Source organism: Thunnus thynnus, chromosome 11, assembly GCF_963924715.1.
Source record: "Thunnus thynnus chromosome 11, fThuThy2.1, whole genome shotgun sequence".
Taxonomy (NCBI): Eukaryota; Metazoa; Chordata; class Actinopteri; order Scombriformes; family Scombridae; genus Thunnus; species Thunnus thynnus.
In genome coordinates, this window is record NC_089527.1 from 14,362,558 (window position 1) to 14,386,049 (window position 23,492).

The 23,492-nt window shown below is 39.1% G+C and overlaps 1 protein-coding gene and 1 long non-coding RNA gene across 2 annotated transcripts in view; one reads left to right on the plus strand and one right to left on the minus strand.

Annotated features, from left to right (window-relative positions):
* The first annotated feature begins 115 nt into the window (after positions 1 to 115).
* LOC137192521 (uncharacterized) lies at positions 116 to 6,809 on the plus strand. Its single transcript, XR_010930583.1, has 3 exons — positions 116 to 379; positions 5,853 to 5,942; positions 6,721 to 6,809. It is a non-coding gene; the product is annotated as an uncharacterized lncRNA (long non-coding RNA).
* Positions 4,152 to 23,492, minus strand: part of edar (ectodysplasin A receptor) — a 43,040-nt gene continuing 23,699 nt past the window's right edge. The window contains exons 5-12 of the mRNA XM_067603280.1: positions 20,459 to 20,544; positions 15,102 to 15,179; positions 14,830 to 14,955; positions 14,648 to 14,722; positions 11,421 to 11,493; positions 7,866 to 8,181; positions 7,684 to 7,747; positions 4,152 to 7,102 (exon numbers count right to left, since the gene is read on the minus strand). Of these exons, the coding sequence (XP_067459381.1) occupies positions 6,717 to 7,102; positions 7,684 to 7,747; positions 7,866 to 8,181; positions 11,421 to 11,493; positions 14,648 to 14,722; positions 14,830 to 14,955; positions 15,102 to 15,179; positions 20,459 to 20,544 (1,204 nt within the window). The 3' untranslated portion in view covers positions 4,152 to 6,716. The remainder of the gene's footprint in view (positions 7,103 to 7,683; positions 7,748 to 7,865; positions 8,182 to 11,420; positions 11,494 to 14,647; positions 14,723 to 14,829; positions 14,956 to 15,101; positions 15,180 to 20,458; positions 20,545 to 23,492) is intronic.

Genomic DNA, 23,492 nt, shown 5'->3' on the forward strand with positions numbered 1-23,492 from the left:
CAGGTAAGGAAAGGAGCAGCATAGCCCTTTACCACCTAGAAGTAAAGGAAAAGGAAGGTGGGGAAGGAGAGGAGATAAATGAGACACACCTGTGAGACGGGGGAAGGGGAAAACTAACAAAAGCAACATGGAGGAGAACAGAGAGGAGTGAGAGTGACAAAAAGAGGACATAATTAGAAGACTTAATCCAGTTTTTGGACAACCTACCTCACCTACCTAAGCAAAAGAACCGGCTGGATTTTCCTGGATCACGCTGAACAACCATGGGCTGAGGAAATGTGCTGATTCCTGTAGCGGATTTGGGATGAAAGTTGGTCTGTCTTCCCTCTGATCTGCTCGGAAGCTGTTCCTTGCCTGGGTTGGATTTCCAGAAAGTGAAGTTAAGTGCTAAGTCTCCCTGCCTGTAACTCTCCAGGCGTCTCCTTACCCTGCTCACCTCTTTGGTCAGCCATCCAGCCCCCCCCCAAAACCACACACACACACACACACACACACACACACACAGTCATGTTTCCATCACTTCAGAGGATATTACATTGACTTACATTCATTTCCTGGAGACTTATCCTAACCGTAACCATAACCACCACATGCCTCACCCTAACCTGAATATAACCCTGAATTTAATTTAACTTTAAACCAAGTCTTCACCCTAAAATTAATGATTTATGTTAAGGGGAATTGCTTTTGTCTTCATGAGGGAGGCGAGTCCCCACAACATGACTGTGTAAACAGATTTATGTTCCCACAACATGAGGAATACCTGGACCACACACACACACACACAAAGGTTGCACCATTGAACTGAATACTACTGACTTTAACCCATTCACATTCATTCACACTCACAACTCACAACAATCTCTGTAATGGAAACTATTTAGGGGACTGTGGATTTTGCATTTGACTTTTTTTGACTAAACAATTTGATCGAGTAAAATGAACTGAAAAAGATTTGGGAGTGTGAAAGAAAGATTTTGAGTTAAAATTACACCATTATTTGATTTGAGTGATTGTTTCAACTATTATTTGGTTTCAATAACATTTAATTAATGAGGAAGATGAATTGTTGAATTGTGTTTTTTTTCTAATGTGGTATACTTTTGTAGCAAGTGTAATAAGCTGTCTGGGTTATCTCTCTAAATTGCTCATGTGTATATATAATTTTTTTCTAAAAAGTGACAGGATTGGCATTTTGATTATACTCCTGTCTGGCGCCCAACACTTACTTTGAGTAAATATTTTACTTTAGTACACTTTTGAGGTACTCATACTTTACTAGTATTTCCATTTGATGCTACTTTATACTTCCACTCCACTACATTTCAGACCAAAATATTGTACTTTCTACTCCACTCTACATTTATTTGACATCTTTAGTTACTTTTCAGATGAAGATTTGACATAATGGATAATATAACAAGCTTTTAAAATATAACACATCGTTAAAGATAAAACCAGTGGTTTCCAACCCTTTTGGCTTTTGACGTTTTACAAAAAGCAGTGTGTAGTTGGGGTCACATTTCAGATGTCTGTGAGTTGTTAATGGCTCCACTAAATCATGATTTTTCCTTCTAAACTTCTCACATGGTTTCATTTCATAAATGTTCAAATGATCCAATATTTCACCAAAAATCAAAGATCAGAGAAAAAGACCAAAAACTGAAAACAGATTTGTGAATCAGAACTTTGTTTTTTCTTCTTTCCTCTCCCATTAATCATCTCATCACCCCTCAGATTTATCTGGTGACCCTTTGGAGGGGCCCGACCCCTAGGTTGGGAACCACTGGACTAAAGTAGCTAACTGTATGTAAAATAGTTCAAACTAGCTTCACCTGCAGCAGCTACAACAGTAACATGCTGCTTACACACTGATGCTTCAGTATTAATAATATAATGATGTCATATATAATAATATATCAGTCAGGGACACCAAACCACTACTTTTACTGCAATACATTAACTACATATTGCTGCTAATACTTATGTACTTTTATACTTATGTATAGTAGGATTTTTCATCATGCAGGACTTTTAATTGTAGCAGAGTATTTTTACATTGCTGTATTGGTACTTTTACTTAAGTAATGGATCTGAATACTTCTTCCACCACTGCTAATCCAAGACTTCTTGAATAAGGAACAGAACATTATAGTTTGTAGAAGGTTTCAATTGTTCTTCTTCTCTTGGTGACAGTTAGTTTTGATTTCCACATTGAAAATTCAGAACTTCAAGCTTGAAGCGTCCCATGTCTCACAACCATGGATGTATTATACATCCATGCTCACAACGCCAAATGCAAACAATCCATATGGTTGACCGTGACAAACTGTATCTCTCTAGCTAGCTAGCCATAGCTCTCCTTATAGCTAGTTAACTAGCTTGCAACATTTACAATGGATTTAGACATCACTCTACATAAATAATCAGTCTTATTTTATTTAAAGTGTTTTTAAGCAAGAGAAATGATTATATGGCCTTAAGTTGATTACTTTTGATTGATGGTGTTGACCTCCATGTTCACTTCTGTGCATACTGCCATTGAGTAATGTCAGAGCATTTGTTTTTCAGTGATGTTGGGGTGCATGAAATGGGCCCGGGTTTCCAAGTCAAAGCTCCGACTTAAAGATCCTCTCAATCGTCCTTTTTCAAATAGTAGGTTGGATATTTTCAAGTTCTGAGGTGTCTGGAGAGCAGCATTATGACACCATGTTTTTTGGGGGGCTTTTTTGTAAGAAAAATACAGTAGTAGTGAGGTACACAAAAAATAACATAATAAGAAGATTTAATGCTTAATAGTAAGGAGAAACTAATTAATTGAGAGAAAATTTGGTTCTGGTTCCTGAACTCTTTCTCGACTTGCAGTAGCAAGCCAGTGGGAGAGATGAAAAGTGCATTTGAGGGCGAAAACTAATACTTGAATGAGGTTAAAGTCTTTTTCCAGTGAAATTATCTTTCATTTGATAAACCATCAAGTTAATGTGTCACATTTAATGACCTATAATTAAATGATGGAGGTTTGAATGAACTGGAAAATGTTGTGATTAGCAATTTTCCATTTAATGTCTCTAAGCCATTTACCGACCCTGTCAGTGTCCGCTGTCATGGCTCACAAATAATCCTGGATGCACCACTACAGTATATGGGATCCTATACTATACTTCAGGCCACTATCAGTTTTGTTCATCTTTGGCATTATGCACATCATGTAATCTTATATTTGGTTGTGAAACATTTTGTTGTAAAACATTAGAACATTTTTGAGTACTCATCCTGCACCTGGTGATATATACGTAGATTTATCCAATCAAATGTGAATTTTGAATTGATTTGCATTTTATTTATTATTGGCATAATTAGAATAACTTTTAGATTTTCCCTACACAGATGCTACAGAGTTCATTAGAATAACTTTTTAGTTAGTCATCGCTCTAAAGATGGCGATGTCAGTCTGTCGGTCAGTCAGTCCACCAGACTGAAATATCTCAATGATTGAAGGGCCGCAACTAACGATTACTAACATTATTGGTTTAATCTGTTAATGCTTTTCTTGACTAATCAATTGGTCGTTTAGTCTATAAAATGTCTGAAGATGGTGAAAAATGTCAGTCACTATTTCCCAAAACCCAAGGTGACGTCCTCATCATAGGATAAAGAAACCAGAAAATCTACACATTAGAAAAGCTGGAACCAGAGAAACATTGATATTATTTTCTTTAAAAATAGCGATTATTGATTATCAAAATAGTCAGCGATTAATTTTTTGGTTGATTGAGTTGATTTATTGGTTGAATTAGTCGAGTAATTGTTGCAGCTCTAAATGATTGCCATGAAATTTTGTACAGACAGTCATGGTCCTCATAGATTTAATTCTTCTGACATTGGTGACTTTTCCTTTAGCACCACCATGAGGTTGACATTTGTGACTCTGAGTGAAATCAAAAACTATCTGATGTATTCCCATATCAACCTCAGTGTATTTGCATTTTAAGTGAAAGGTCTGACTCTACTGCTTTTGCTACCCTTAGTCCCTCAGGTAGTTTGTACCACATCCTACGGAGTCCTGATGGGTCAATCCAGAGCCAAGATATAATAGAAAAATGCAGATTTTATAGTTTATTATTGCTTCTCACTCAGTCACTGCTTTACAAAGTCAAACACCAAGCCATGTTTTGCCATACATCTTTATTAAAGTATACATTATGTACAATAATAAGTTATATATACAGTTACACTTTGGTTCTGTGATGAGACTGTGTGTGTTTCTACATGTTCTACTATACTGTATGTGCTACTGAGGTAAGTAATTCATGTTTTGGCTTCTGTATATCATCCTATCAGCATAGTGTATGTCAGACAAGATTCTGCCTGTCTGAAAACAGGGCTGGGGTCCATTTCATTTCAATTCAATCCAACAATTAGATTATTTACACAAGTCCAACAGCATAAAACATAATAAAAAAATAACTAGTTCAGCCTGTTTTGAATTGAATTGGAGTTGATGAAGACAACCCTGCACTAAGAAGGCAGATGATTTAAATGTGAGCGTTTTATTTGCCTTGACACAAGATGTTGAAGAATAAAAATATGAATGCATGCTTGATAAACATGCACATTAATTAATTTAAAGTGCCAGAGTCCAGCCCCGGTGTTTGCAATGTAAAGTGTGAATAGAAAAGCATCAGAAAAGGGAACTTGGCAGAAGATGGTGTGTTTGATTCTGTGCAGAGCGGTCATGGGACATTATGCTGACAACATCAGACATCAGATAAAGATCATTCCTATTCCCAAGAAACTAGATCAAAGCCAGTCTTGGCATTGCTTGTTAAAGTTGAACTTTAGAGCTTACTGCTGAGTCTTAAGGCTTAACCGCTCAAGAAACCAGGATCTTGACCTACAGCATTTTATCTGTTAACATAATCTTGATTATACATTTAAAATCACTATTGTCTTGACAAAAAATTTAACTTGATGCTAATCTGAGCTACCTTCTACCTCTATACGTACAACCGACATCTGCTGCTTTACAGAAGTGGACAACTGCAACTACATATTGTTCTCATTTGCCATATTGGTCCCATAGGGGAGAGGGGAGCTCAAATCCTGTCTAAGCATGACTGAGCCAACCACAAAAACTGAGCAAGATCAGACATTATAGTATCACCGCAGTGCTGCTTCCACCACGACCGGCTGCATTCTTGCTCCGTTCACAGTGCAGCAACCCCGGGGGCAGTTAGTCATGCCCCTACCGTGGCATCTCTCCTTTTAATTCAGGATTTTACAGCTTTTCCACTGGGCTTTCAGTGGTTAAGTGGCCCTAAATGCTTAATTGGGTGCTGGAAATCACAGGCACTTTGCACCCGCTCTGTAAACCACAACACTTCAGCCTATTAGAGGCCCGGGGAGCCACACGCCAAATAATTAGGGCTGGCGGCAGCACTAGACCACAGCACTGGGGTAAAAGGGGAAGAAGAGGGGGAGAGGAAGAGTTATGAGGGGGTCACAGACTGGGTCACTGCTGAGGAAGTAGTTGCAGTAAGAGAGTGTGTCGGTCTGTGTGTGTGTGTGTGTGTGTGTGTGTGGAAGCCATGGAAAGTGGATTTACACGTGTGTTTGGGCATGCTGTGTTCAAGTGTGTATGGTTGGTTGAACTTTTCTATAAACCTCATCTGTTTGTGATGAGTGTTTCCACACTTCACACACACGTGTTAATCAAGAGACACATCTGAGTCGGGGTCAATCTTGACATGAAAAAGGATGTTGCAGAAATTTTGGTCACAAAAGTTGTTAATAAAAACCTGTACAATGTTTTAATTTAAAAAATAATAATACTGTTCCCTGTTTTTGACCAGGGTATTGTGTTTGCTGGTTATATCACAATTCAGCAAGAGGCACTGGGGCGTCCCCAAACACCCAAAGTTCACAAGCGGTGTTTACCGGAGGTAAGCTGAGATGAATGATGTTTTAGCATTTCCAGCTGGGCGTAATGATTGCATTTTTAGTAGGGAGCTGATGTCTGCTGTCTCCCCTGTATGATGACAGCATAGCCCAAGGCACAGTCATGAATGTTAACTGATGTTGCGGTCAAACTGGGTCGCTTTCTTTTCACAAACACAAACATCTAGCTATGTTAGCAGACCAGAGGGTTCAACAAGAGCACAACTAAGAAGGGATCTTGATTCTTGGTGCTGCCGGCCATTTCCAATTCAGCAAACTGTTGAAATATCCTTATCTTCTCACCACTTTTTTCAAACTCAAGCACTGCATGAAAGATTTTCTATCAAACCTTTTGAAAATAGACAGAAAAGCTGTTGCGTCCAGCGCACACTTCATCCACCTTTTTTTTGTTAAAATTCTCAACAATTTGAGAAAGACAAAAATCTAATAAAATAATTGTTATATTCTTGCAGAGGAAAAAATATCCAAACTAGCCAATTAGAGAATAATCTGAATCTGACGTGTTGGATTTTTGTCTTTCTCAAACTCTTTAGTACTTTAGAGACAGAAAATTAAGATCATACAAAATATTTTGGATTAGCTTCTTGACAGGGAAAACCCATGATAGGAAAAAAATAGGACTGTGTCCACAGAGGTCCACTGACATTCTTCATGTGATGGTGGTAATGCGTATACTGTATTATGTGCTGTCCTCCTTGTCAGAGCAGTATCTGTCCCAACATACATGTATACTCAGAAGTCTCTGCTCCACCACATATTTAGACACTGGCGCAGCGTTGGGAGGGAGATGGGAATGGGGACGTGCAGACCAACTGGCTGTGAAAACTGCTGATGCCCTGCCTCCCGCCCACTGCTGCCATCTCATTGCTGCCCAGCACGTCTGAGCAGAGTGACTCGACAGCGTCCAGCCTCTCGATCTGTACCAGGCGGGTCAGGAGGTCGGGGATGCTGTAGCCCGCCGTGCTCACCCTCTCAAAGAGCTGCAGGCCGTCGCTCATGCCACCGATCTCGTCGCGCTTCAGGCCGAAACTCTCGGCCAAGTGTCTCCACGTCTTCACCACGGCCGCCTCGCTGCTGTAGGAGGAGCTCAGCATGCGGCTGGCCTTCTCCAAACAGTCAAAGGGAAGCTCTGTGGGGCTCAAGCCTTGAGAAGGACAAGAGGATCACACAAAGAGATATCAGGACTTAATTCAAAGTTCATTTTTTGTCCTTTGCTCACCCTTAAATGCACTGCAATTCGTATTGATTCATGCTTTTATTCAAGGATTTTAGCTAAAGCTGTTGGATTTTATACCCATCCAGCTGCTGTATTCTTATTTATATTTTTGTCTTTGTTCTATCTTAATCTACTTTGCTGCTGCAATGACCCAGTTTCCCTTCAATCATGTTTGGTTATATTTTTTTTTTTTCAAAAAAAAGATGCATCTGTGAGCATAGGAAGTAAGTTATTTATCAAACAAAACATACATGCATGCACACACCTTCACTTCCTAAGTCATTTAGTCATGGATTAAGTCTGAATCTTGTTTACTTGTGGAAAAACAAGACAGTGGAGTGAGGTACTGACTTCTTTTCAATGCTGTTTCACTTCCTCAAGCAATTTTATTCAACACAGTTCATGAATAGAGAAAGAAGTGAAATGCCCCCACAGCACTGGCATAAATCAATTCCTGATTAAAAACCTTTGGTAAATTGGATATTTTCTCCTGTTTGAGAGAGACTTACCCTCTGTCACATTGCACGCTCTGGCATACAGATCCAGGATCTTTTTCCTTCGACTTTGTAGCATCTGTGTGGGGAAAAAAAATACAGCACAGTTTGATTTCCAGATGATACTGAACTGAGTATCTGTTCATAATCATATTTTTTTACTGCAGTTAACATCTTTAAAGGTCCAATCTTCCTACCCCTGGGGTTTTATTGTTGTTGTTGATTGCGGTCACACTGCTGGCGATGTGGTTGACATTGCCGATGTGGTTGGGACTCTGGACGTTATTGGTTGGGTTGGCAGCAATGTTGGGGGTCCCGTTGCAGGCACGGTCGCGGTCCAAGAGGCCCAAAGAGAGCAGGCAGAGGTCAGGCTTGTTGCCCAGATTGACGAGGCACAGGTTGGGGTTGGGGTTATTGGTCTCAGCTGATCCCTGCTTCTCCAACGCCGCCTCCTCGTCGCTGTCCATGCTCCGGCTCAGCAGCTGCTCGTTCTCTGATGAGGCGTCATTTTCACTGCGCACACACATATATTTTGATGATATTCACATGTGCGCATATTCACTGGCACCACATAAAGCACTTAAAATGCACATGGTCTCTCGCCAAAAAGAGCTGATGCTGAACAGTGGTTCATCAAACGTTTGGTCGAGCTATTAGACAGACCTGAGCTAGATCCTCCGGTGGGATTACTGGCCGGTTTTTATTGCATACTATTTTCCATCACAATGTGATTTACTCAACATTTCAGTGTCCAAATCCACATAAAAATCCATTTTTAAAGGGCTTCAAATACTGCACTCAAGAACATTGATGCTCTAAATACACTGCATACTCAGTTTGATTTTTTTGTTAAAGGAATAGTTTAAAATTTTGGGAAATACGCTTATTTGTTTTCTTGCCAAGTGTTAGACGAAAAGATTGATACCACTCTCACATAAATCTACAGCTAACAGCCTGTTAGCCTACCAGCACCTTTGAAGTGAACTTTTTAAGAGGTTATATCTCATATGTTCAATCTGTACAAAACCAGAAGTGTAAAAACAACTGTTTCAACACAGGGTTATGTGCACGACTCTTTATTAGCTGGGCGCGGTTCTGTGAGCTTTAGAGGTTCTTTTCCTTTTAAGTAGAGTTTATGTCACAAGAAAAGCTATATGCTTAGAAGAATGTTACAGGCAAGTTTAACATATTTGTGTTTCCTTTTTAAAGTAAAAAGTCTTCAACATGTCAGTAACAGCACAGATAAAAGCAAAGCAACTATGATGTAAATCCTATCTTTTACTGTTCTCACTGTATTCTGCTTTGCACACAAACATATACATGCATATGCTCTTACGCTGATCAGTATCCCACCACGGTGTATACTGCATACTGCATGCTGTTATACTACATAAAGGCGTGAATTACACACAGATGACTCGTGTCTGTCCAAACTTAACAGGACCTGTGACAAATGAAAATGAACTGGAAAAAGTATGCTGTTGTTGCTGTTGCCATAGCTGCTGATGTTTCTAAGCTGTTCCTGTGATTGACTGAAATAGCCCCGCATTTTACAACATGATACCATGTAATATCATTTTATTACTCGTCTTCTCCCTCTTCTGTGCCTGCGCTGGATTTTCTCGCAAAAGCACCTCATTGACAGAGATGCTCACAGAATGCCATTGTTTCACAGTCCCACGCTCTAATCCTGAACACACACACAAAATGGCATTGTTTCCCAGACATCTAACACCCACTCTGGCAGCTTAAGCAGTGAGTTAGCACATCTTTTGGCATGCTGCTATACCACACTGTTTACTGCTATTGATGCTGAGGAGTGTGTGCGCGCATGTTTATCTCATCTATTCTTTAATTTAAACCCCTTCCATATATTCAAACAGTGTATCAATCTAAGCATGTACGCTGCAGTCACTGAAACATCTGAGCACAATGGCTCTCTGTAGGGTTTGCACTATACGCTCTCATGTATTTCCACACTTCTCCTGCGCATTAGTGTCTGTTAGATGTATGCAGATAGACGAAGGTGAGGAAACTATCGTCCTTTTGTTGTCTGCCAGGATGTGCTTTCACCTGGTGGTGGTTTAGGTGAAGCCTGGAATAAATACCCCTATCCACCCTGACAGCTACCCCCCTCTGTCCGTCTCTCAGTGTTTACAAGGCTTCAGGGCTCATCTGTGCTACCTCACCCCCCACCTAAAAAATCTCACCCCTCTGCCTTTTCCAAAGCCACATAATGGCTTTCTGCTTCATTAAAAAGAAATGAAAAGAAAACAAAAAAAAAATCTCAAGCAAGCTTTTTTTTTTTTTTTACATGCCTTACACACACACACACATGCACACACAGAGAAACAGCAAAAAAGAAGAAAAAAAAGGCCAGCAGCAATGATACTACTACTGCAGTGACTTGTCCTGTGGTGGCTTAATTACATGCAGATGCTGAAAAAAATTACAAAAGGCTCTTTTTGTTGTGTAGAGTCTCTGTGACGCCACATACAAATGCACACAGACACACACACACTAAAAGATAAAGACGATAAATATTCTACTCATCACTGTGAACAATAGTGTATATGAAAAAGTGAGCTCGTCCTCACTAACAACAATAACAATAATTCTATCAATTTTACTTATAAATGTTTCCTGCAAAAGCTGCCTCAGTATATCACTTCAATTGAAAACCACTGCTCACCAGACCAGATCTCAGGACTGAAATACTGAACTTGGGAATGCCGCCATCCACCACATTTGCACCTTATAAATGGAGTGAATTACAGCCAATTTTAAACTTTTAACCTCAAATGTGTTTGTATGTATGTGCTTTTGTTTATCTGGCTATGTTTGTGTTCTTTCTCTCTGTTGTACTCAGGTCTGTCTTGACCTCAGTGAGATTACCTGATTATATAAAGATCAGGATACCAGTCAAAGGTTTGGACACACCTTCCCATTCACTTCAATGAGAGAGTGTGTCCAAACTTTTGACTGGTACTGTATACATTATATTACCTGTAGAGTCATTACATGCAGTTATTCAGCATAACACACACATACACTGAAAAATAAGCACAAAATTATAAGTGTATACAGTAATGTATACGGTAGTTGGTGTAAATGCACACACATAACCTGAAGTTCATATAGTTCACAGAAACATATTGAATATGATCATTTTTAAGGTGTTAAAATGATGGTGGATAAAGTCGATACTATGGTAAACAAGTGGTGCAATCTGGAGAATTGTGAGGAAAACAAACTTTAGCAGCAGTGATATCAAAAGTTATTCTGCATTGATGTCAAAAAAAAGGGAAATTAATTCCCACAAAAAGTCAAGGCACACTGCTTCGTCAAGTCACAAAAGTTTAAAAGCCTTTATTATAGTGGCTACATGATAAAAACGAGACCAATGTGTATTCTGAATTTACCTTCTTGTGATCTCCACCATCTCAAGACTTAGTAACCTTTACCCTTCTAAGCTCAGCCATCACCTTTAATAACAAGCCCCCATAGTAATCATTAAAGGTTCATTTCCATGAATCATTTCAAATCTTGTTTTGAGCCCTTAAGATTTTGAGGCTATAGTGCTTGATGTAAATTGTTGCCCAATGATGCGTTTGATTCCTCTGCTGCAAAGAACACTAAGCTGTCCAGATGTAACCATAAACCACTGAGAATCTGTTACTCTGCTCTAATTTGTTCAGCTGAGGAGCAGCAGTGTGGTGCAGTTGCTTCAGTGAATCAGACATGTCTCTCACCTTTTCACCGTCTTCTGAGGAGGAGCTTTTAGTTTGTCAAACTCATCTTTCTCCGAGTAGATCACCACATTGTCTGAGGGAGAGAAAGAGAGGACATAGAGGTTTGTTTTGTTTCTGTTTCTTCCTTTCTCTCACACATAAGAGAATACAGGAAACGCAGAGAGAAAAGTCAGTAGTCATGATTTAAAGTGAGACTGTGTCACTTTTGGCTGAACAGCGCCCACTGTGGTCATAAATGGCACTACATGATAATAAGACATTGAATTTCCCTTTTTCTCCTGACTCTTGAGGGTGATTTCTTCTTTCAAAAGTTGCACACTCTCATTTAATTATCAGAAAATGTAGATGTCTTACAAAACTTTTCCACCAAATCACATTTTGTGCAGGGAAGCAGCATGCAAAAAGCCACAATTCTAAATTTTATATGTTGAATGACGGACACTCGTGGTGGGTTAAAGTACAGTGAAGCAAAATTAAAGATATGAATTCAGAAAAGATCTCAAGATCGATGTTGTGGGCTCTTGTGTGATCTTTTTTCACTAAGCAAGGCCGCATTAAATCTACATTATATCATAGATGTTGGTATTAGTTAGAGTACACAAAGGAGAACAGATTCCTGAGGCTAAAAGGATGCGTAACGCAAATGTAGGAACGATGTATAAAATGCTTACAGTGACTATTATGTTAAATTACACTTACATCATGGACACTGATAGGGATAGACAGCGTAATGAGAGAATATCTAAGTGGAACAAATTCCAGTTGTGTGTGTGTGTGTGTGTGTGTTTGAGTTTAAGTGTCCGTATCTTTCATCTCACAGCCTTATTAAGTCAGTGTCTACATGAGTGACAGCTAGCTCCGGTAGAGCTCCAAGCAACGTGCTTCTCTCAAAATACCTTCTTACACACACACATACACACTCACAATAACCCAACATTAAGGAACAATGCAGAAATGTAGTTTCTCATCATACTCTAACTACTTAATCATGTTTTTTTAGTTATTATATTGTTAAGTTAGCAACCCAGTTGTACCACATAATGTGTCTGCCACCACAGATACAGTGGGTGTGGGTGTGTGGGTGTGTGTGTGGGTGTGTATGTGTGTTCTTGTCCACACCACATGTAAGTTGTTAGTCAGTCAGTCTGGAAGTGAAATTGAACAGAGCATCATTGTCAGGAGAAATGGCGCCTAAAGCAACGTATGGCTTTAGCTTTGGAAGCTTCACATTCCACCATGATGTACTCATCATACTGCAGGTCTGTCAGCCTACACACACACACACACACACACACACACACACACAACTTAAGTGCACAAGCACACTCTTACATTTGCATACATCATGCCACAAAGCATAAAGATGCACATACATACTAGACGGAGCCAACGTTATACTAACATTTAGATGAGACTCGGTCACATTTAATGAGATATATTCAATATAGACTTTTACTCTGTACTGCTTTGGTTGTCATTTTGCAGATCTTAACGTAAACAGAGTCCAAGTGTCCTATAATTCCTACAAAGATGCTGTTCCTGAGAATCCTCCACTCTGACTCTCAAGGAAACACTTTTTTGGGGTATAACATATCAACACAAAAAGATGTGTAATTTGCAACTGTATCAAAAAAATCATTATCAGCCGAGCCCTGAGCACTATAGGAAAGTGTTAGATAATGCTTTTTTAGATTTAGGCTTGTCCACAGATGGCACACAAGGTTTGGGTTTACCAAATAAACCAATCATGCAGTTACCGGAACAAAGATTACAAAGGATTTTGCTGCAGGATTGTGTTACTCTAATAGCTGCTGGGTGGTATCTGTTCATTCTACTACTGACTGTTGAGCATTGACACTGTGTCATTTGACAGTAGTTAAAGCTAAGGATAGTATAGCTAATTATAGTTTGAATTGTCACTATAATTACGCAGCTTTGTTTGTGTGTATTTCTAAGTTTGATTTGACTTCAGCTACAGTTTAAAGTGCATCTGTTGCATATTTTGGAGGCTATCCTTAAGAAACTGCAATGCGTGAGTGAAGTTTATGGAAACATGGTAATGATCAGTTAGCTGTTTATTTTTACAGATATGAAAACACTGAGAGGAAGAAGAAAAAACAGATGGACTGCACAGAAACAGATAATAATGTCGCTAAATTATTGTTTGTTCATGCTTTGCTTTGTTTCTGCATTTCATATATTGTTCTAAATTGTGAGAAACTTTCAATATATCTATTTAATTACACAATAAATGTCTTACAGTATGTACTCAGTATGATCTAAATAAAGTAACAATGTAATTACAGCTACTTTTGTTCTCATATACTGCTGACTTCTATTGTTCAAGCTTGATTTCAGGGTGAAAACATTTTTTATTTGTATCCAACAATTTCATGTGTGGTCTCCTTGAAGATGAAAGTCATAAAAAATGTTCTTTTCCTTTATTTAGTCTGGAGCTCAAACTCTGACTTTTGCAGAATCATATTCATGTGTTTATCAAATTTAAATATCATAACTAATCTATCATAAATATCATATCATAACCAGCCTGTTTTAAAAACCTGGATAATTTATCCCAGTTTTGAAAAACCAGAATATGCTAGAAGAAATGAAAACACTGTGGCATGTAAACACCTTCTCCAGGTTTCTGATCATTGTCTGTAATGTTCGCAGGTGATTCTTTGAATCAAGTCATATATAATATAGTCAGAAAAACCGAAGACATTATGATAAATGATGAAAAGTCTGACAATGTTAAGAGAACGAATCAGATAAATTAATTTGTTGCACTTGTTCTCTGTTAATTGGACCACCCAGAAACAGACAAAAACTCAACTGTGTTCATCCTCAACTGCTGAAAAAGATGTAAATAGGATGGAGGCAGAGGCAGGATGTGGAGGAGTCAAAGACGTGCCCTTACACACGCATGTGATCAGAATCATGGATGAAATTAGCATCACGTATGCAAAGATATGACTAACAAATTACTTATGTTTCGTGTAAACAAATCACATCCAGAATATAATCAAAGCCAGGATACGAGTCTGCACGTCGACACACTCACACACTGTTTACTGCTAGAGATTCCTAATTATGAAGCAAGAATTTAAGGCAGTTTCTGTGAGACACAAAACAGGAAGCCTTTAACGAGTGTAAATGCTCTGTAGGCTCATTAATTATTCAGCGTGTATGTGTGTGTGCATGTGTGTTTGTGTGTCTGGTCTCACCAGGGACATCCTTCTTGTCTTCCTGTTTGTTGGATTGAGCTTCAACTGCCTTCGCCACTTGTCCAGAGCAACATGCTGCAGACAGACACACACACAAAATGTCATAAAACACAAATGACAACCTCTAAGATAAAAGTGTGTGTGTGTGTGTATGTGTGTGTGTGTGTGTGTGTGTGTCTCACCCTGGCCACTTGGTTTGGCCTTCAGGATGTAAAACATAATGATGAGGACGATGGCAATGGCCATAATGAAGATGGTTGACATGGCGATAATGAGAGCCGTTGCTAGGTGACCCTGTCCTGTGGAATCTGGAACATGGAGGAGTTTGATCATGTAAAAGTAGCATTAATGATGTATGTATGTGTGAACAAACACAAGAGATATAAAACTGATGGGAATTAGGACAGAGATGAAGCTCCTTTGTATATTTTTGCTTGTGCGTATGTGTGTGTACCTTTATGTGGATTAGGGAACACAGTTGTGCTGCCAGGATCAATCAGAGGTTTTTCTATTGGCCCGTTGGTTGGCATGCCTGTGAGAGACACACAAACATGTAGACACATACTTTCAGTCCTACAGTTGTTTTAGCAAAGATACATCTATTACAGGCAAATGGAGTACTAGTATTACAGTGATAACACACATTAGTACTTAGAGTTTCCAGTGCACCTGAATGTCAGCTAGTAGATTAAAGGATACAATTTTTCAAGTCTCTCTTAAAACAAGACTAGCTCACCATTGGTTGGCCGACCAATGATGTAACTTCATCACTCAGTCACTCAGTCAGTCAGGGACAGACATTTATAGGGCTGCCCCCCCCTGTTGCAGTCCAACAACAGTCAAGTGCCCATATGAACATTAAACAGGGTTTTTGCATGCTGTAATCATTCCTCCTGTTCAAATCCCTTCCAAATGCGTTTACAATTTAAGTGATGGGGGACAAAATCCTCAGAGCTCATTTTATGCAAAAATGTATTTAAAAGTTTAGCTGAAGCTAAAACTTTAGGTCTGTAACTCCTGAAGTCAGTCTTTTTAGCATAAAATTCTCTCTTGGTGTCTTGCCAGGTTATTCAACAGTTTTCCTGTTCAGCTGCAGTGGAAGTCTAGTGACACAAAGAGGGAATTTGGCACTGAAAAGACTAACTTTGAAAAATATCCACTTGATTTGACTAATTTGAACAGCTGAAGCTTCATATTAGCTTTAGATAAACTTTTAAATAATGTTCAATTGAGCACCCGACAGACTTGAAAAATCGTGAACCTATCCTTTTAAAAACCCAGGATATTCTTGATATAAAATCAGTAAAAGTTTTTTGATTTAGAGTTGAATGAATGAGCCATCACCACTTTCTGGTAGAGATTACAAAATTTTGCAGATTTGCACCAAAAAAAACTATCCAGTTTGAGTTATTTGTTACTGGCAGACTGCACGTCCTGATTTTATGAGCAGTAACATTTCACAAACTCAATGAAGAACTCAAATGCAATAACAGCAGTTTGTTCTAAACTTTATCTCTCCCAGCTTCCTATTGCCCCCATCCCCCCCCCCCCTCTGTGTCTCTTTCTGGATTATTCACCAACTGTTTTTCCTCTTTCCTAATGGAGCTGTAAACTCCTGGCAGCTCATAAATCAGCCCTTTTAATCAGTCTTTTATTTCACCCAGTTGATATACTGTAAACTTCTTTGGCATGTGCCTTGCCGCTTCCCGTGGTCTATGAGCCTCATGTCACCACACACACACACACTCACGCTCACACTCACACAAACACACGCACTCTCTCATACACACACATACACACACACACAACCGCCCTGTGGCTGCAGACATTAACTCAGGGTATGTGTTTACACTCCCTGGATAAGGATATGAGCCTGAACTGGAATTCTGTTTAGCGTCTTGCGGTTTTGTCTCTTAATAATGTCTCGCAGGCTCAACACACACTGCAAAATGACAAATCTGCAGGGCATTCTGGGTACTTGGGTCCAAACAAACAGACAGAGAGGAGCAGAACTACAGAGCAATGTTGTTTATAATTTTTTTTTTTTTTTTTTTTTTAAATCAAAGCAGTTTTGTTTGAGGTGAGAATCGTGATACATCTGTGAGCAGAGATGAAGCGAAGGTTAACTGATAAATACCTCTGTGTGAATTTGTGATATCAAACCATATGTGTGATGTCTTCATGGGTACAGAAAGAAAAAAATGCGGTCTTACAGTCAGTATATGAAGTCTTTGTTGATAGTGAAATGGCAAATGCCGGCAAAAGTCAACAAAAATCAAAGTGAACGATGCCTACAGACTTATAACGTCTGTCGACCAAAGAGTAGCACCGGCACAAGCACTAACACGCTAATCATCTTTCTTTCTCATACCCACTGAAGTTTTAATTATCACACACACAGAGCTAGGCAGGAGCCAGGGTAATTTACAGATTACATGGCGAGTGTCAGCCTGTCTTCACCCTGAGTACGTAGAACTCCCTGCTTTTAGCTCCTTTTTTTTGTTCTTACTACTGTGGGTGCAGTAAGTTCTCATCTAGAGGGGGATTAATTAAAATACGCCCGGCTTCACAGATAGGAAGAAATAGAGAATCATTGTTTTATATGTTATCTCTTATCAAATCTCATCAAACTTATTTCAGGAAATGATACTGCACTGGCTGTTTGCTTTGGCAAATCCTACATCACAAGTCATTGGCATTATCTGTGTTGTATCTCTGTTTCTGATTTATATAACACAGGAATGAGTCAACTAAATTACAATTGATTTAAGGAATAATTTGACATTTGGGTAAATATAGCCAACAGTTACTTGCTTGAAGACTTGTCGTCAGCTGGATTAAGCAAACCAGATACAACGTGTGAGCTTTAGAGGGGATTTTAATGATTTTGTTATGTTCGGCGGACAGAGCCAGGCTAGCTGTTTCCCCTGTTTCCAGTCTTTATGCTAAGCTAAGCTAACCGGCTGCTGGCTGTAGCTTCATATTTAGCATACACACAAGAGAGTGAGTGGTATCAATCCTCCTATATAAATTGCTGCAAGAAGCAAATCAGCGTATTTCCCGAAATGTTGTGCTATTCCTTTAAAACAAGAAACTTGAATGTTAAAATCTGTCAGCGGACAACAAATGCCAAATCTCATACGAAATGACTTGCCACACTTGCCATTTTTTGTGGCATTACATCATTAGTGGCGTTACATCTGGTCCCCATCCGTCCTTTTCAGAAGAACCCATAGCAGCGTCATATACCACTTTCCAAAATAGGAGCTTATTATGCTGCTTTCCAAAACAAATCACTGTTAAAAATAATTATATTTTATGGTGCGAAAAAGCTGTGGTTAATGTCTGGTTAGGTTTAGGCACAAAAACCACTTGGTTAGGATTAGAGAAAGATCATGGTTTGGGTTAAAATAACCACTTGAAAGGTGGTTTCAACCTCCTTAAAGTTATGCAACCTTCATCATCATGGCAATTATAAACACCACGACAATCGTTGTTACGGTTGTACCGACTCGTGGTTGGAAATGGAAAGTCAGCTTACTAACTACCTAGACATCACCCCAACCTGCCTCCTCATAAGGAAGTCACCCTATATTGACATCATCTGAACTGCATTACCTCGCCAGGTCATAATTACCACAACCGCTAGATGGCGTAACCGTAATTATAGCTCGTTTTTGCCAATATGAATTTTAGACCTCTACAGTCATTTTTTTCTTGTGAAGACGGACTGTAAATTCTCTTATTTGCACTTCTTTCCAGCACCATTCAATCACTCATTTCTATGCCTGGGAGAAACAATTAGGGTGCTGTTGAAAAGCAAGTGTTTATTCACACACGCACACATGCACACACACACACACACACACACACACACACACACACACACACACACACACACACACGCATTTACTCGTGCTCCTACTTCACACCCTCTTCCCTGCAGGCCCGGGCTGCTTTGAGGGCTTTTCATCTTTTGAAACACGCTCATTAAATTTGACACAATAACAATAGCATTCATTTCCGGGCTCTTCAATTACACTCAAAGGGGGTTTTGAGCAATTATGGGCCCATAAATATCATTCCCAGATCAGTATGTATCTGTGTGGGTCAAAGACACTGTTCAGATTCTCATTTTTGGATCAATGTGATCTATTTGTCACATCTGGTCAAAGCCACAGAGGGCACAGAAGGACTGTGGAAATATTTTGCTCTAGCTCTGCAATAAATATTCATCTTGATGAGAAATGCCATTCCTTCAACTGTATTCCTTTCATTTTTTCCTTTCAAGATATAAAAAAGATGGGAAAGCTGCACTCTCATTACTCCAATGCATTTATTTCAACAAATGAAAATTTGTCAAACCTTCCTGTCAAGATACTGATGATGATGATTGATGATAGAAAATTGCTGGCATATGTAAAATTGCATTGGATTTCTGTTTATCTCATTACCGCTGGCAGATTATTTTCGCATATGGAGAGGAAGGTCAAGTTTTGAGACTCATTCCCAAAATAAATTATTTGATTTTGGACCATGATTAGTTGTCTATCTAATCCACCAATCAAATTCTAATTAACCGAAGTCTAATTTTCTTCTCATTTCCATGTTTTTTTTTTTTTTTTACTGACAGGAGGCTAACAGAGATAAATGTGACTTATTAGCTGTACACGGTGAACACATCGAGAAAGAGGTTATCATTTTCATTTTAAAACGGATGACTGTGAATTAGACGGTACAAATGCCATTTACATAGAAAAAATGTGCAGGGACTACACAGGTTAAAATAAGCCCTGAAGGAACTTAATTAAAATACAAGCAGGAGGAAATAAATAAAAATAGTATTAAGTACAGTAAAATGCTGAAGCTTAATTTCAAGAAATGTATTCAGATTTAACATTCCTCACCAGAGGAGAAAATCATAAATTGTAACCCTTTTGCTATCTGCAGCTTTAAGTAAGTAATCGAACTTGCTAACATATCATATGGTAGCAATATTCCTGTGTGCATTAATGCAAATATAAAACCTGTGAAAATGGGAGAAATGTCTTTTTTTTGCTTTACTGGCATCCACTGGGGTTTTGAAAATCACCTACAAACCGAATAACAAACGTTTCAATTCACCAGGGATGTACGTGAGAAAATCATACCGGAAAAGAACAGGAGTCATCACCTGACAACATTTATGCTTCATGTTGCAAGTGCACATGAAGAATGAACTGCTGAGCCCATAGTGAATGAGAAAAGCGGAGACACCCTCTGGTAAATATTATCGTCCAGAGATGTGGTCGCAGCAACAGTTGGCGCCATGCATGCGCACACACACACACACACACAGATGCATGTACACACAGTGTCAGGTATGCAGAGTAATCAGTAAGGCAGTGAGGTTATGGATGAGCTGCCAAACACCCCTCAGGAGCCAGAAAAGTAGAGATCCAGAGAGGGGAGGGGGGTGTACGACTCCTTCGACGAGGCCCGCTGACAGGGGTGGACAGTGACTAGAGGGTCTGCCAGAACTCAGCACAACCTCTGACCTTTGATTGTTCCCTCAAACTAAGTCCAGGCTTTCTACATATGATACATCTGCTTCTGAGCAACCTGTCCCCTTTTATTTCCTTTCATTCGGACAGAAAGTTTTATCATGTTTGGTAGCTTTGAATCCAGTGGTCGGGTTAGGGTTTGGACAAAGAAAGCTGTGAAGGTACATGTTGGAAAAAGAAAAAGGGGGATTTTATAGTTGGAAAAATAAATAAATAAGTAGAGGGTTTTGGAGGAAGTGAGCAGAAGCTGTGAAGAAGTTGTCCTTACATTCTTTGGTGTTGGGTGGTGCATTCTGACAGGAGTGGCAAACCATCCCATAGAGGTTCCTGGGTCTGTTCTCCAGCATGTAATACCTGTGAGACATAAAATACAAATCAGCAACTTGTTAGACGACATCATTACACTACGCTAGACAAGGCTATGCTTACTGGTAACCTAACAGATATACTGTAAATCCTCTATTCTCCAAAAAGCCTTTTTTTCTCATGTAGCTGCTTTCACCATGTAAACCAGGGCCTCCATCAGGATCTTTTCCTGCACCAGCCAGAAACCCTAATGAACCCCATTCTGTTCCTTGCACTGCCTTAAGAAAGGTAAAAACAGAAGAGCTTAAAGGGAAAGAGATGATTTTCAAATAAAAACTGTTTTTAACATTTCAAATGAAGCATGGCAGGTGTGTATAGGTATGTGGCCTCCCTACCTTCTAGACATGCTGCACCTACGCCATGCATAAATATGGGGAAGCAGCTGAGGTGAAAAGTTTGACACAGTGAAGAAATGTACATAATTGATGCCCTGAAGGCACCAAACATGGCTTGGTACAGACATCGCCCTGAGTCATAAAGCACCTATGAGAGGAACAGGGAGAGCGGGAGGCAACAAGGTGTTTCTCTGAATGAGCGGTGGTGGTATTAAATCATTTAGGCTTGAGAGCGTGTGCAGAATTTATATGAATATATACACAAAATGTATGCAGCGTGCAGATAATTAACTGACGCTCCCACATATCTGGTTATAGCCAGAGCGACTGGTTCAGTCTTGTGCTCGGATGCTCTGCAGCATCACAAGACCACAAGAATTTATTGGTGGATTTCTGAGGATTTTGGTGAACAGATACATGAGTAGACATCTGATTTGATTTTTTGCTTTTGATGGATTTTGGATTTCTTCCATTAGACATCAGTCATTGTCTTTTAACTACAAATAACAATGCAACAGTACAAATGTTTAACAGATTGTAACTGTTCCTGATCAAGAGGAGCAAACATTATCTGATTATTTCATGATTTATTCAACACTTCATCCTTTGAGTAAAATTTACTCACATATCATTTATCATATGTCACATATTGTTATATGCTGAAGATTTGCAATTATCTTCATCTTAAACCTTACAATCTTAGAGAATCTGTTTGTAGATGCATACTCTAGTATAAAGTTGTAATAAACCCTTACAAAAAAATTAGCTAAATATTTGAAAATGGATAGACAAAATATGCACTTTCTGCACCAGCTGCAGGCAGTACTGGATTAATTAGAGCCAAATAGTATTGTAACAAAAAAAGCAAGTAAACGTTGAGTACAATTAGCTGTACATTCAGATAAAGAGCACACAAATGATTAAATAAATGATAAAAATGATGCTTGTTGAGTTGTACGTTATATGTGAAATAATGTAATATTACATCACTATTTAAACTATCTATTAAAAGATTTAACCAACTAATTATGTTTGTGTAAGACATAATTGATATCCATATGAACTCACTGCTTACTGATGACTTATAAACATTAAGTATTTTAAAGCGCTACTGAAGTTGTTTTGGGAAACGGGAACATCTCTGTCGCAACAGAGTCATTCTCGTTCTCCTTCAGGTCTTTTCCTCTACTGAGACACAGACTTCAAGTGAACTTTATAGCAACTGTTCAGGCCTGTTCTGTTCTGCGTCAAACATGTATGGACTCTGCTAACTGCAGCAGCGTATGACACCCACACAAACAGTACAGCCTATACAGTACAGATACGGAAACAAACATGACCGAACTCAGTATTCGCACGCTCATTCCTGTAGCAATCACGCTAATCAAAAGCAAAAACATCCTCTAAAAGGAGACTGAAAGCCAAGAAATCTACAAAGCGGCCCGACAGCATCCAGATTGATAACAAGAGGCGGCTATTTCAACATTTAACTCCCTCTGTTTGAAGCGGAAGGATTGCCTAATACCTACAAATCATGAATCGCTCATATTTACGACGTTTCCTTTGAGATCTACTTACAAATACGGTACTGTATATTGCTTATATTTAAGAAATATTATATGAGATTCATTTTCCTCATTTTCCACAATGTCTGTGTAAAACAATCATCTCACAGCGGGAGAGCCTAAACAACAATTTAACTGTGAGAGAGAAACAGTTTGGTGTTGACACAGCCAGTCAGTTTCTACAGCAGGGGGGTTGATAGATGATGAGTGAAGAAGAAGAGAAGGAGAGGACGGTCTGGTAACATTTAAATGTCCTCTAACTCAGTGGTTCTCAAAGTGGGGTCCGGGGACCCCCAGGGGTCCTTGAGGGGGTTCCAGGGGCAAAAAAGGAGAATCATTTATTTCCACTATAATTTCATACTTAAGTAACACAATGAAAGAATGTATGACTACCGTGGTCATGGGTTTCATACACTTTCTGTAATAAAACATCTAAGAGCAAACATTTATTCAGATGGGGGTCCGTGGTCTCATTTGTGTCAGTTTAGGGAAAAGGCTTGAGAACCACTGCTCTAAGTGACAGCTGCCACGTGTAAATGGAGGACTGTAGGATACTGTGCATCGTTGTAAAATCCATCTTACAAACCCAAAAGCATCGTAACTAAAGACGCCCTTAGAAATGATCGTAGATTAACGAGTGACTCCTACCCACTCTGAGAGCATCTTAAGAAGCACTGCGACTCGCAGGAGGAACCAAAAACTACATGTTTTATTTGAGCTTTCATTGTTTTTGAACATTTTAAGTTTAAACTCATGTAGACATTTAAGAGCATTCATAAAAACTTCTAAGATTGATCATTATCAGGAAACAAGGCCCTGCTCCATTCAGAAAAAAATCAGCTTTTTTCTGCATACTCAGCCACTTGCATTGAGTCAACACAATTTTGTCTTCAATTATCTGTCATTTACAAGTGTCCTCTACCACTTTGAACAGGTATTCCTGTGGGAAAAGTTTCCAGATTCTGGATCAAGTTGAGCTATTATACAGTATATGCTATAGTTTTTCAGAATTTGCTCATAGTGTACACTGTTGTTA